Here is a 13,782-nt window from a genome sequence, read left to right as displayed (position 1 = left end):
ATAAAATAAAAATAAAAAAGATGTCACCAGCAGAACACACCCTTATAGAAAGTACCATTTCATCATACTAATAAAGTCAATATGACAGGGAACCATAACCTTTGTGGTTTGTGTTTATAGAGCTTCTCGAAATAAGTCTGAGAAGAAACGTCGGGACCAGTTCAATGTTCTTATCAAAGAGCTTAGCTCTATGCTCCCTGGCAACACTCGGAAAATGGACAAAACCACCGTGCTGGAGAAAGTCATCGGATTTTTGCAGAAACACAATGGTAAAGGTTATGCTTCTCTCTGCTTGTGTTCCTTTGACTCTCTATTTGACAGTGACTTTTTCATGCTGGTGTTCCTAACTGGTTCCCTCTCAGCAAAAGCCTGGTCTCCCCTGTCATGAGCTTCCTTTTTCAAAGGCACTCCACCCTCTATAACAGCTCTATCTCCAGCAGGTTTGGGAGAGGACACTCACCAGTGGAGTGACTCCAAACTACCTTGCAGTTTGCACCCAGTCCAAGGGAGGGGGGTGGTGCTAACAATGGGAGCATCTTGATTGAAAATGTCTGGAACAAGCATTTTTCATTCAATCCTGATGAAGAAAGGTGATGCCCAAGCATTCATTTTCCCCTGGACCAAATTATACTGGTTTCTCTACCTGTCTCTGCCACCACTCCTAAACACTTTGGTCTTCTGAGCTAAGCCTGAAAACATATTAATTGGAAATAGTGAACTCACTTTTTGTCAAGTCCATTAGTACTAAGATACAGTTCAAACAGCAAAAAGTCACCATCTAAACATTCATAATTTTGGTCTGGGAGGTGGCGCAGTGGATAAAGCATTGAACTCTCAAGCAGTGGTCCTCAGTTCAATCCCCAGCAGCACATGTACCACAGTAATGTCTGGTTCTTTTTCTCTCTCTCTCCTCCTGTCTTCTTCATTCACAAGTAAATAAATAAATCTTTAAAAAAGAGAGAAAGAATAAAAATTCATAATTCATTGGTTTGTAATGTAGTCACATTAGTAGTCACTTCTCATTTCTGCCTCCCTGCAGACCTGGCAACTACTAATCTATTTTGTGTCTCTAATGAGTTCCCTATTCTGGGTATTTCATATAAACATAATCATACAATTTTGTGGTCTGCTTCTAGTTTCTTGTACCTACCGTGTTGACAAATATTAGCACTTATTATTTTATAGCCAAGTGATACTCTGTTGTATGGATATTATCCATTTTGTTTTTAATTTATCTCTTGATGAATACTGAGTTATTTATACTTTCAGCTATTATAAATTAGGCTGTTATGATCATACAAGTACAAGTTTTTGGGTGGATGTCTATGGAGGCTATTTTTTTCCCTTTTGTTGCCCTTGTTATTTTATCGTTGTTGTGGTTAATATTATTGTTGTTATTGGTGTCATTGTTGTTGGATAGGACAGAGAGAAATAGAGAAAGGATGGGAAGACAGGGGGAGAGAAAGATAGACACCTGCAGACCTGCTTCACCACTTGCGAAGCAACCCCCTACAGGTAGGGAACCGGGGGCTCGGACCGGGATCCTTATGCCGGTCTTTGCGCTTCACACCATATGCGCTTAACCCGCTGTACTACTGTCCGACCTCCCCCCCCTCCCTGGCTGGATATCTATGTTCAGTTCCCTCAGGCATATATCTAGGTATGGAATTGCTATGTTAAAATGTAACTTTACCTTTATTTATTTATTGGATAGAGACAGCCAGAAATTGAGAGGGAAGGGTTGATGGAGAGGGAGCAAGACAGAAACACCTGCAACCCTGCTTCACCAATTGTGAAGCTTTCCCCTTGTGAAGCAGGTGGGGACCAGGGGCTTGAACCTGGGTCCTTGTGCACTATAACACATACGCTCAACCAGGTGTGCTACCACCCAGCCCTTTTCTTTTCTTTTCTTTTTCTTTTTTAATCCACTTCTCCTGGAGGCTGTTTTTTTCCCCTTTTGTTGCCCTAGTTGTTTTATCGTTGCTGTGGTTATTATTACTGTTGTTATTGCTACTGTTGTTGGATAGGACAGAAAGAAATGAAGAGAGGAGGGGAAGACAGAGAGGGAGAAAGACAAGGCACCTGCAGACCTGCTTCACCGCTCATGAAGCGACCCCCTATAGGTGGGAGCTGGGGTGGGGGAGGGCTGGAGCTGGGATCCTTAAGCTGGTCCTTGTGCTTTGCACCATGTGCGCTTAACCCGCTGCGCTACCGCCCGACCCCCTATTTTATTTTTTATTGACAACAAATTATCACTGGGGCTTGTTGCTTATGCAAGTATACACCACTTCAGGTGGCCATTTTTTACCTTTTTTTTTTCTTTTATTTGACAAGACAGATAAACATTAAGCAGGAGGAAGAGATAGCGAGGAAGAGAAAAAGAGAGACCAACTCATGAAGCCCCCCCCCCCCCCCACACACACACACACATACACAAACACAAGTTTTGGTGGAGGTGATGAGAAATAACACAGGTGGGGAATGGTGGCTTGGTTGTTTGTGTATCTTCTTTAGAGAAACATTTATTTAAATTCTTGTTCTTTGGTTTTTTGTTTGTTTATTGTTTGCCAGAGCACTACTCAACTCTGGCTTATGGTAGTGCTGGGGATTGGACCTGGGACCTCAGCATCTCAGGTATGAAGGTCTTTTGAATAACCACTATGATAGCTTCCTGGCCCTCGCCCTTTTTTATATTTATTTTATTTATTCCCTTTTGTTGCCCTTGTTGTTTTATTGTAGTTATTATTGTTGTTGTATAGGACAGAGAGAAATGGAGAAAGAAAGGGAAGACAGAGAGGGGGAGAAAAAGATAGACACCTGCAGACCTGCTTCACCGCCTATGAAGTGACTCCCCTGCAGATGGGGAGCCGGGGGCTCGAACTGGGATCCTTACGCTGGTCCTTGCGCTTTGTGTCATGTGCGCTTAACCCGCTGTGCTTCTGCCCCACTCCCCCTCGCCCTTTTTTAATTGGATTATTTATCATTTTACTGTGTGAATTGTGAAACCTCTTGATATTTATTCTTAGTACTAGACCTGTATCAAATATACAATTTACAAATATTTTCTGAGGACTCTTCTTTCCCTCTTAATTGATTAATTGATGTCTTCAGCCTATAAAAACTTTTAAGTTTGATGATGTCCTTTTATCATTGTTTGCTTTGCAAAATCTAAGGCTTCTTCTAGGAGTTTCATAATTGGAGCCAGGAGATAGCTAACCCAGGAGGGCCCACACTTTACCCTGTGTGGTAACATGGGCTCTAGGCACCAACTATCACATGGTAATACTATGTAAGGAGAAGTATCTCCTCTCCTTCTCTTGTTCTCTTTCCTTCTTGGTCTCTAACCTTCTATCTGGGAAAAAGAAAAAAGAAAGAAGGAAAGACAGGAAGAATGAAAGAAAGAAAGAAAGAAAGAAAGAAAGAAAGAAAGAAAGAAAGAAGAGGAAGGAAGGAAGGAAGGAAGGAAGGAAGGAAGGAAGGAAGGAAGGAAGGAAAGGAGTCTGCTCAGAATTGTGGAATTACACAGGCACAAAGCTCCAGTGAAACCTGATGGCAAAATGTTTTTTTATAGCACTAGGCAATTATACATAAGTTATAGATTGAGCATCTAGCTAGTGATCCGTTTTGAGGTGGTTTTTATATGGAGTGGGGCAGGGGATCAAATTCATCATTTTGTATGTTAATATCCACTTGTCCCAGCTCTCCATTTAAAAAAAAATTTTTTTTTTTACTATTTATTTTCCCTTTTGTTGCCCTTGTTTTTTATTGTTGTTATAGTTATTACTGTTGTTGTTGTTGATGTCGTCTTTGTTAGATAGGACAGAGAGAAATAGAGAGAGGAGGGAAAGACAGAGAGGGAGAGAAAGACAGACACCTGCAGACATGCATCGCTGCCTGTGAAGCGACTTCCCTGCAGGTGGGGAGCTGGGGGCTTGAACCAATATCCTTTGCCAGTCCTTGCGCTTCACACCACCTGCGCTTAACCCACTGCACTACCACCTGACCCCCTTCAGCTCTCCATTTTTTAAAAAATATTTTGTAAGAGTGTAACACACATACAGAAAAATACACAAATTGTAGCTAACTTAGTTACACAAAGGAAATGGAGAAGGGAAGCCAGTACCCACCAGCTCAGGAGATAGAAGCTTCCCCAGGAGATTTTTCTCCGTAGCTCCCTCTGCTTTCTCTAAAGGAAATCTCTATTCTGACTTCTAAAACCAGGGATTGATTTCACTAGTTCGGCTCTTATTTAGATGGAATCAAACGTTATGAATATGGTGTTTATGAAATTAATCCATGTTCAGTGCTATGGCTGGTTAATTTTCAGTGATATAGAATATCCCATTATATGAATTGAGCATTAAATTTATATTTTTGGTTTGGTTTGGTTTTTTGCCAGGACATTGCTTAGTTTTGGTGGTGCTAGGGATTGAACCTGGGACATCAGAGTCTCAGGCATTAAAGTCTTTTGCGTAACTATTATGCTGTCTCCCCAGCCCAAGTTATGTCTTTCTTGAACAATTCTTAAACTCTCCTTCAAATCCTTTTCCTCTTAGCATCATGCCATATGCCTACCCTCAGATGATACCAAATAAAAAAAATTTAAAATGGAGACTAGTTGAGTACTATTAACAAGCTGAAGAGCAAAATTCTTTCCCTAACCATGTCATCAAAGATAATAAAGCCAGAAATGTCAGACTATTGAGGCGATAATTACAGTTCTTCTGTGCTTATGGTGATGCTTCCCTTTCACTGAACATTTTCCTAGACAAGATGATTTCATGGAAGAGGGCATTGCTGGGACACTGGAAAGTTTTATTCTACTTGCTATTCTTTCATTATTTCTTTATAGTTGTATATACCTATTAAAGTATGACAGTAATGATACGTCCTTTCCCCCCCAAAAAAAAATATGCCCACGGGAAAATAAAGAATACGTTAATTGCTTTTGTTAAAAGTCAAGGAAGAACTGTCAAATAGGATTGGAATAAAGTGTTGCAGCAATAGTTGATAGCCCGATAATTTAATCAAAATGGATATACTTCCTAAATAATGAATTAGCCAAGTGAAATAGCAGGTTGAATTGATTACCAGGATGTTTTGTGCACATTTCTCAAACTAGGTCAGTGCCACTGAGAAGCAGGACAGCTGTTAAATAGGACAGCTGGGATCAAGTTCATCAGTGTAACATTTATGCTGGGCTCCCTTCGCTGTGGAATTACAGAATTGTTAAGGCTGAGACCTGGAAAGGGTCAGTCAGTAAAAATGAAGTTTCTTAACACTAGGAGAGCCTGTCTCCATTCCTCCTGTTTCCTACGTCTAAGACCTACTCTGCACAGCCCTCTTAATGCAAGGGTCATGCCAGGGTCTCACTCATCCTTTGAGATTGCACTCTCAGAAGGAAACAGAAAATCCATGGCTGATTTTCTGGAGAACTATAGAGTCTGGATCACTATTAACTTGGATTAAAGTAAAAATAATAATAATAATTTTTCCTTATTTGTTATCTAAATGGGCATGGACTCCATGGGCATTTGCAATGGGATAGACAAGAAAACAGCCGGCATTTATTCAGGGCTTACGAGTCCGGGGTGGTTTTTAAGGATTCAGCATCTGAATTCACAGAGGTCTTTTGAATTAGTACCATTTCACAGCTGAGATCATAGAGTCAGGAGATGTTGAGCCTCTCTCTCATCCAGGTCGGGCCCTTGGGAATGTGTGGAATCTAAACCAGGCAACAGAGTCCATGTTTGTTTGTTTATCATTCCACCATTCCCCTCCTAAGAAGTGATTTCTGGGGTTCTTAGAGATACTGTGTCATAGCCATACTGTGGCTATTCAGTTATGTGACCACTTAGAAGTTAGTGGTTCTGGTGAATGAGGAGGTGGCTCAGTAGGTAAAGGAACAAGACTTGTGTGTGTGTGAGGTCTGAGGGCCCATCCTGGCACAGCGTATGCCAGAGCAGAACAGTACTCTAGCTGATCCCTCCTCCTTCCTCTTCCTCTCACTAAATAAATAATACGCCTTTACAAACTATTGGTTCTCACCCTTGCCTGCCGACTAGAATCACCTGAGGAGCTTCTAAAAAAAAAGACAACCAGGCCCCACTTCACAGACCAATACAGAATTCTTAGCGGTAGAACCCCAGCTGCGAGCTAGAAGCGGTTCAGACCAGCTTCCCAAAGATGAGGACTGTTAAATTGTCAGGAGTTTTGCAAACAAGTTGGTTGACCTTGAATTGATAGATTGGAATCAGCCACGATGGGAGTTTTTACAATATGGAAATAGACAAATACTACAAGTCAGGGCTTTCCTTGTAGGAAGAGTGAGCCTTTATCCGTACTGAACACCTCATCACAGACCCCTGCAAGCGTCAACCCGGCTTTGACCTAGCACGTTATGATTGGGCTCTCCTCAATCGCTATGGAACAGGCCATGGCCGGTGCGCCGCTATGTTCCATCGCTGGGGAGCCAGAGACGACCCGAACTGCCCCTGCGGCTCCAGACAGACTATGACCCACATAGTCAACGACTGCCACCTCTCCAGATTCAAAGGAGGTCTCGAAACTTTACATCAGGCTCAACCTGATGCTGTTGACTGGCTATGGAAGAAGGGCAAACGCTAGAAGAAGATCCTTACTGAACGTGTGAAGGATAGGGTTACGCCACTGAATAAGGTGCAAATGGGAATCATTTGAAAGCTCCCCAGGTGATGTTAGTATGCAGCTGTGGTTAAGGGCTGTGAATTTATACATGCTTTCATCTTCATAGCGAAGGAATATCGATGATAAGTAAGGAAAGGCGATTCAGTCCAGGTAATAGTTAAGATTATTTAGCTCTTTTCTCAGTCTCTCAGGCATCCCTGTTTTCTCAATTTGAGGCATAAATTTTGCTCCTGGAGTGCATACTTTTTCTCTCTGAAGTGAATCAAATAAGAATGAGACTCTCGCAGTGTTTCTTTGTGGAGAAATTTTGTGTCAACATTATCTTCTAAGCAAGGAGCCTCTGGATTTCTAGAAATCACAAGGCATACTGGGCATCTTTATCTATATCCATCTAAATGTTACTTCTTCAGGGTGGGGCTGACCTGCATTCTTTCTTCTCCTTTGAGCTGATTTAATGTCATTTTCTCCCAGCCTCAAGTCTTATTCCTCATTCATGCCCCATTCAACATATTTGTTTCTATAGATTGGGGGTGGGAAGAAAGCAGCAGAGAAGACTGCAGAACAAGGACACATGTCCCTGTTGAATGGAGTAATATTTATGCAGACAACAGTTTCTACCTGATTTTCCAGACTTTACTCTGACTACATACAGCTCAAAGGTGTACTGTGCTTACTCACATGCACAATGAACAATTGGGAGGGTGAGCTCTCTACAGCCTATACAACTTATACTCTAAATGACACTTGAGAGAGGTCCCATGCTCATGAAGATGGTCTTCCCAGAGTGAGGCTTATCCATTGCACTCAGGAGTGCTGGCCCCTGTGGTTCCCAAGATGTAGGAAATTTGACTGTATAATTTGTGATTATAGGGGAATGTGGTTATACTATCCCCTGGTGGGAGGTGGGGGGAGAGGAAGGAAGGAAGGAAAGAAAGAAGGAAGGGAGGGAGGGAGGGAGGGAGGGAGGGAGAGAGGAAAGAAAAAAAGAAATAAGAAAGAAAATTTGGTGCTTGAACGTTAATGGCAATATTTTCCTGCAAATATTGCTCCCAGGTTCTGTTGTTTCCCAGACTATCTAGAGCCCACTTTGACCACATCTCCTTACTAATCCTGCCCTGTGAACTCAAACCTATATTCAATACATCAGATGTTAGTGGAGACAGGATAACTCTGAGTTTTATTTCCCACTTCAGCCTTTTTGAAGACCTATTTTATTTCTCATGTTTTGGAGAGCTTTACAAGAGAGAGAGAGAAATGAGACCACCACTTTAGTACTTGCAATGCCAGAGATCAAACCTCAAACTAGGAGCCTCAGGTGTGTAAGTCCTGTGCTGTAACAGATGAGCTATTCCTGCTCCATTTTTAACATTTTGAATTGCTTTGAGACATGTGATCTAATTTACATATAAATTGAGCCTTAGCTTCCAAAGCCTATAATCCAATTGCTGAGCTACAAAGTCAACAGAATGGCTGCTTTCAGTGTTCTTCTCAATGATCTAAAAGGAACTTAAATGAGCCTTTACTGTCCTTTACATTAAGCTGAATGTACCATTATCTAAATCAAATCTGGGCTGCCAGAGAAACTCACTTCCAGTTAACTCAGGTTTAATCCTAATGATCAAAATAATTTTACAAATGAGTGTGCATGTTGAAAAAAAGGCAGGAAAGCATTTCTGGTATGGATTTATTAGCATATTCTTTGTCTGTGGTTTTTTTTTTTTTCTAAGTGGACAAACTGGCACATTTGTTTGAACAACCACTAGGGATTTAATCTCTCTTCCTAGGCTGACCTTAGAAAGAGTGCTGGCTCAGATTTGTGTGAGCATCCTGTCTCTGCTTCTCGTCATGCATTTCACCAAGCTCATCTTCAGGCTACAGGCACCCAGATGTAAAATGTGCCCACATACGGACGGCCCTGCCAGACATGGCTCCTTTCCTGGGTTCCCTTCTGTGTTCAGTGACTAGTAACTGTTAGTATCTCTTTTGTTGTTGTTGTTGTTATTCTTGTTGTCATTGTCATTGTTGGATAGGACAGAGAGAAATGGAGAGAGGAGGGGAAGAGAAAGATAAGACACCTGCAGATCTGCTTCACCACCTGTGAAACGACTCTCCTGCAGGTGGGGAGCCGGGGGCTCGAACCAGGATCCTTATGCCGGCCCTTGCGCCGTTAGTATCTCTTTTGTACTCCTTTAAAACCATGAAAGACAAGAATCCAATTTTATTTTTACGAGCAACAAGTTGTTCCTTCTGAAATCAACAAGGAAGAAAACTTCCTGGTGGAACAAGGCACAATAGGAAATACTGATTGAACATTAAGGAGGTTTTCTTTAAAAAAAAAAAAATCTTTACTTGTTTATTGGATAGAAACAGCCAGAAATTGAGAGAGAAGGGGGAGATAGAGAGGGAGAGAGACAGAGAGACACCTGTAGCACTGCTTCACCACTTGTGAAGCCTTACCCCTGCAGGTGGGGACCAGGTGCTCGAACCTGGGTCCTTGTATATTGTAACATGTACGCTTAACCAGGTGCGCCACCACCCAGCCCCAGCATTAAGGTTTTCTACAAAGATGCATATGTACCAGGTCCTCCACATAATTTCTATTCACCAGTTATCACTGAATCCATTGAAATTCTTTCACTCAAATGGCAGAGGCATTCATCAGGCTCTATGGAAGAAGGACTATCAACAGCTAGTGTGGAAAGAAAAAAACTGCCTAGGGTAGATAGCATAATGGTTATGCATACAGACCCATGCCTGTGGCTCCGAAGTCTACGTTCATGCCCCTGCACTACCATAAGCCAGAGCTGAATAGAGTGTTCTGGTAAAGGAAGGAAGGAAGGAAGGAAGGAAGGAAGGAAGGAAGGAAGGAAGGAAGGGAGGGAGGGAGGGAGGGAGGAAGGAAGGAAGGAAGGAAAGAAGGAAGGAAGGAAGGAAGGGGAGAGAGGGAAAGCCTTTAAATGTTTCTTTTAGGTTAAAGTTTATAGATGATCTGCTTGTCAATTTGTATTTTGCAACAAGTTGTTAAATAAATTAGTCTTAACCTTTGAGGTACATAAATCTTATGTACTTAGTTTTTTTCCTATCCCCAAGAAATATAGTCACCAAAGAAATCTGTCAGCATAGAAAATGGAACAAAATGTTGGCTAAAGATGGAGGATAAACTGAAAGAAAAAACAACTACTCAGTGCCTTAGGCTTGAGAGTCTGTTTGCATAACCATTATGCTATCTCCCTAGCCCAACACAGGTACACATGTTCACCTTCCCCAGTCCTAGGTGTCAGAAAAGGCCAGATCTTTAAAGTGTGTTTCCTAGCCTTGATCATGAAGAAGCAATTAAGAATGTATTCTACCTTTCCAAGCTTTGTCCTGTTGCCTTGATAGGTGGCAACTATTCCAGCCACTATTGAAAGGCTTTGTCATATAGCAATTCAAGGTCCTTGTGCCATCTGCTAGTGGCTGGCATTGCACCCATGCAGAGGAGGACTACTCTTCTTCCTTAAGCTTCATTAAGTGGGTGTGAAAACATCAGGAGATAACTGTAAACCTATTACAACTAAAGTCCCCAGTCCTTGGAAATATTTCCTCATTTTGGCTTTTGTAACTAAACTGCATAAAAGTTTACTCCAGTTACATAAGAATTTCTAGATGTCTTTGACTATTAAAGCTTATTTATGTATGTTTTATTTTAGAAGTCTCAGCGCAAACAGAAATCTGTGACATTCAACAGGACTGGAAGCCTTCATTCCTCAGTAACGAAGAATTCACCCAGCTGATGTTGGAGGTGAAATGTACTTTCAAATTAACTTAATCAGTTGCAAATGGAAATGTAACTGCTTATTCCAGATAAGACTTTGTACCCAAAGTAAACAGCTGCTCTTCACTTTGGAAAGAGGCCTTGAAACAGAAACCCTATTAAAGGTCTGCATGCTATTGCTTATGTTTTGGCTACTGAATTGAAGCAAGAATCCCCAAACTGAATGCGAGCATGTTCTGTCACCATAGTGCCTGCAGAGTGAATCACTCATGTTTTCCCAGCCTGTGAATGCCTAATCTGGGGGGGGGGGGGGGGGGGGAGGGGGGAGGCAGGAATGCTGGTGCAGAAGGAAGATAGAGGGACAGGAAGAAAGGACAGAAGGCTCCATCTTGAATCCTCATTTGATTCAGTCTCCTCTTCTGAATGCAAACATTATATTTTCTTCCTTAGATGCATACATTTTGAAAACAGAAGGCTCTCTCTAAATGTAGGCTGTTTACTTGAGCTTGTTAGTACATCAGCTTGGTGTGTGGGTATCAACCAACAGTGAGCCCCCTACTCAGCACACTCTTTCTGTATTCGCAGTTCTTCCTCTGGACATTTAGGTCCCTCACTGATCTGTAGGGCTGATTTGTGGAAATTGAATTGATCCAAGCAAGTGGCCTTCCTTGGTGTCATGTTTGTCTATAGGAGAAACCACTCCTTTTGACTTTTTTTTTTTAGATTTATTTATTTATTCCCTTTTGTTGCCCTTGTTTTATTGTTGTAGTTCTTAATCTCGTCATTATTGGATAGGACAGAGCGAAATGGAGAGAGGAGGGGAAGACAGAGAGAGGGAGGGAAAGATAGACAGACACCTGTGAAGCGACTCCCCTGCAGGTGGAGAGCCGAGGCTCGAACCGGGATTCTTCAGCCGGTCCTTGCGCTTTGCGCCACGTGCGCTTAACCCGCTGCGCTACCGCCCAACTTCCGATACTTTGACTTCTAAACAGGGTCTCAAACTGGCAGTGTATGGACATGACTCTGGAGGAACAGAAGCCCCAAATGGGACTTGTCTGTGCTCTTGAGCGAAGAAAGGAGACTTGGAGCAGGAGTGACAGCAAAAGAAAGTGAGACTGCTAGTTCAGTGTCAGAAGATCCTGGCAGGGCTTTTGAAGAATGACTTCTTAGGATAAATCTTTCTGTATCTCATCTTATGTGCCTATATGAGACTGATGTAAACTTTAATTTGCATAGATTAACCATGCAGAAAACAGAAAGTCCTGGAGTAAAAAAATGCCAGAATGAAGATGTCCAAATATTATGAAATATAAATGCATTAATGAACATTTGCATAAAACGAAAGCTACTTAAATCTACATGTGAACTATATTTAAATAAAATACAGAACTTTCTCCAGAAGCAATGCATTTTAATTGTGTTAAATTTAGAGCAGCTTGTGAAATTGTTGAATTAATGCATCATTATACCACTTTACATAAACCACTTTATCTTTTACTTCTTATGGAAAAGTACAGCAGGTCCTCAAATAACGTCACTGTTTCATTCAACGTTGTTTCATTTAACATTGGTGAGAAAGAAAACAATCCCAGCCACCATTGAAAACAACATTATTTAAGAACCTGCTTTCATTATACATCTTTTCACTTAAAGTAGCAGTTTCCAAGAACCTATAAATGGCATTAAGACTTACTGGAGGGTGGGGGAGATAGCACAATGGTTATGCAAACAGGCTCTCTTGCCTGATGCTCTCAGGTTCAATCCTCTGTACTACCATAAGCAAGAACTGAACAGTACTCTGGTTAAAAAAAAAAAAAAAAAAAAGACACTTTACTGGAGATAAAACATATAGCCCAGACTCTTTAAAAGCCAGTGGCACAAACTATTTCCCAGTGAGTTTCAAGGTATTGAAGGTAGTTGAGAAAACAGGGTTTTATATAAATGGATAAATATTTAGATGAAGACAGGGCTAAAATTTGGGATACTGGATTTTCTAGAAATGTAAAATTTTAGATTTATATCTAAAATCTCTATAAGGGTGGGGAGACAGCATAGTGATTATACAAAAATGTTTCATACTGGAGGCCAGGTGGTGGCACACTAGGTTAAGCATACATGACACTAAGTGCAAGGACCTGCACAAGGATCCCAGTTCAAGCCCCCAGATCCTCACCTGCAGGAAATTCACTTCACAAGCAGTGAAGCAGGTTCTTCAGGTGTCTATCTTTCTCTCCCCCTCCCTGTCCTCTCCTCCCTTCTCAATTTCTCTCTGTCCTTTCCAACAACAACAGTAAGAGCAACAACCATGGGGGGGGGGGGGCAGAGAAAAGGCCGCCAGGAGCAGTGGATTTGTAGTGCATGCACCAAGCCCCAGCAATAACCCTGGAGGCAAAAAAAAAAAAAAAAAAAGTTTCATACCTGAGACTCTGAGGCCTTAGGTTCAATCCCTGGCACCACCATAAGCCATAGCTGACCAAAAAAGAGTCTGTTTACTTAGCTGACCAAGAGAGTCCATTTGCATAATCATTTTGCTTTTGCTCTGGTAAAAAAAAAAAATAAGAGAAAGAAAGAGAAAGAGAGGAAGAAAGAAAGCAAGAGAAAGGAAGGAAGAAGGAAAGAAGGAACAAAAGGGAAAGAGAAAAGAAAAAAAAGAAAAAGAAATAAATAATAGTCTTTTAAAAGACTAATTTATTGGGCCTGCAAAAAGCTCATGGGGATAGTGTGCTGCTTTGCCTTATGTTCAACCCCCAAGCCCAGCTCCCCTACATTGAAGGAAGCTTCTATGCTATTGTCTCTTTTGCTCTGTCTCTCTCATTTCTCTGGCTCTATCTGAAAAAGTCAGCCCAGAATAGTGAAGTTCCAGAGATAACAAAGAGGGAGAGGGAGAGGGAGAGGGAGAGGGAGAGGGAGAGGGAGAGGGAGAGGGAGAGGGAGAGGGAGAGGGAGAGGGAGAGGGAGAGGGAGAGGGAGAGGGAGAGGGAGAGAGAGAGAGAATTCCACACAAAATGTTGTGTATGTACTTGTCCCTGCTGCCAGTAGAGACTCCTTGGAGTATACCTGAAGGAAAGCATGTGTGAGTTGCCTGAACTGGAGGAAAGTTGAGTGAACTCAACCTGAAATGAAAACAAACAGACCTTCTGAGTGAATTGCAACTTTGAGGAGTCTGGGAAACCCACTAGTCAACTAGTACTTTTTGTTGATCTCCAGCTGTTTCTATTCCAACCTGTTGCTCTTAAGTAGACACATGAGCTATTGGCATCTCCTCTGTCTTCTTCCCTGATGACTGCGCCCCAGTAACAGCCCCCACAGATGATGTGATTTTATACTACACAGTGTTTGCAAGGTGGTTTCATTCCAACTTC

The 13,782-nt window shown here is 41.8% G+C and overlaps 1 protein-coding gene and 1 pseudogene across 12 annotated transcripts in view; both read left to right on the top strand.

Annotated features, from left to right (window-relative positions):
* NPAS2 (neuronal PAS domain protein 2) overlaps positions 1 to 13,782 on the top strand; it is a 226,946-nt gene that overhangs the window by 125,315 nt on the left and 87,849 nt on the right. For 7 of the 12 annotated variants that reach the window (XM_060187446.1, XM_060187447.1, XM_060187443.1 and 4 more), the window contains exons 3-4: positions 121 to 269; positions 10,356 to 10,447. In XM_060187446.1, the coding sequence (XP_060043429.1) occupies positions 121 to 269; positions 10,356 to 10,447 (241 nt within the window). The remainder of the gene's footprint in view (positions 1 to 120; positions 270 to 10,355; positions 10,448 to 13,782) is intronic. The other 5 variants (XM_060187440.1, XM_060187441.1, XM_060187442.1 and 2 more) reach the window with 2 other exon arrangements.
* Positions 7,407 to 7,561, top strand: LOC132537762 (U1 spliceosomal RNA; annotated as a pseudogene).

The sequence above is a fragment of the Erinaceus europaeus genome, chromosome 3 (assembly GCF_950295315.1).
Source record: "Erinaceus europaeus chromosome 3, mEriEur2.1, whole genome shotgun sequence".
Lineage (NCBI taxonomy): Eukaryota > Metazoa > Chordata > Mammalia > Eulipotyphla > Erinaceidae > Erinaceus > Erinaceus europaeus.
This window is presented reverse-complemented; position numbering and strand designations above follow the sequence as displayed.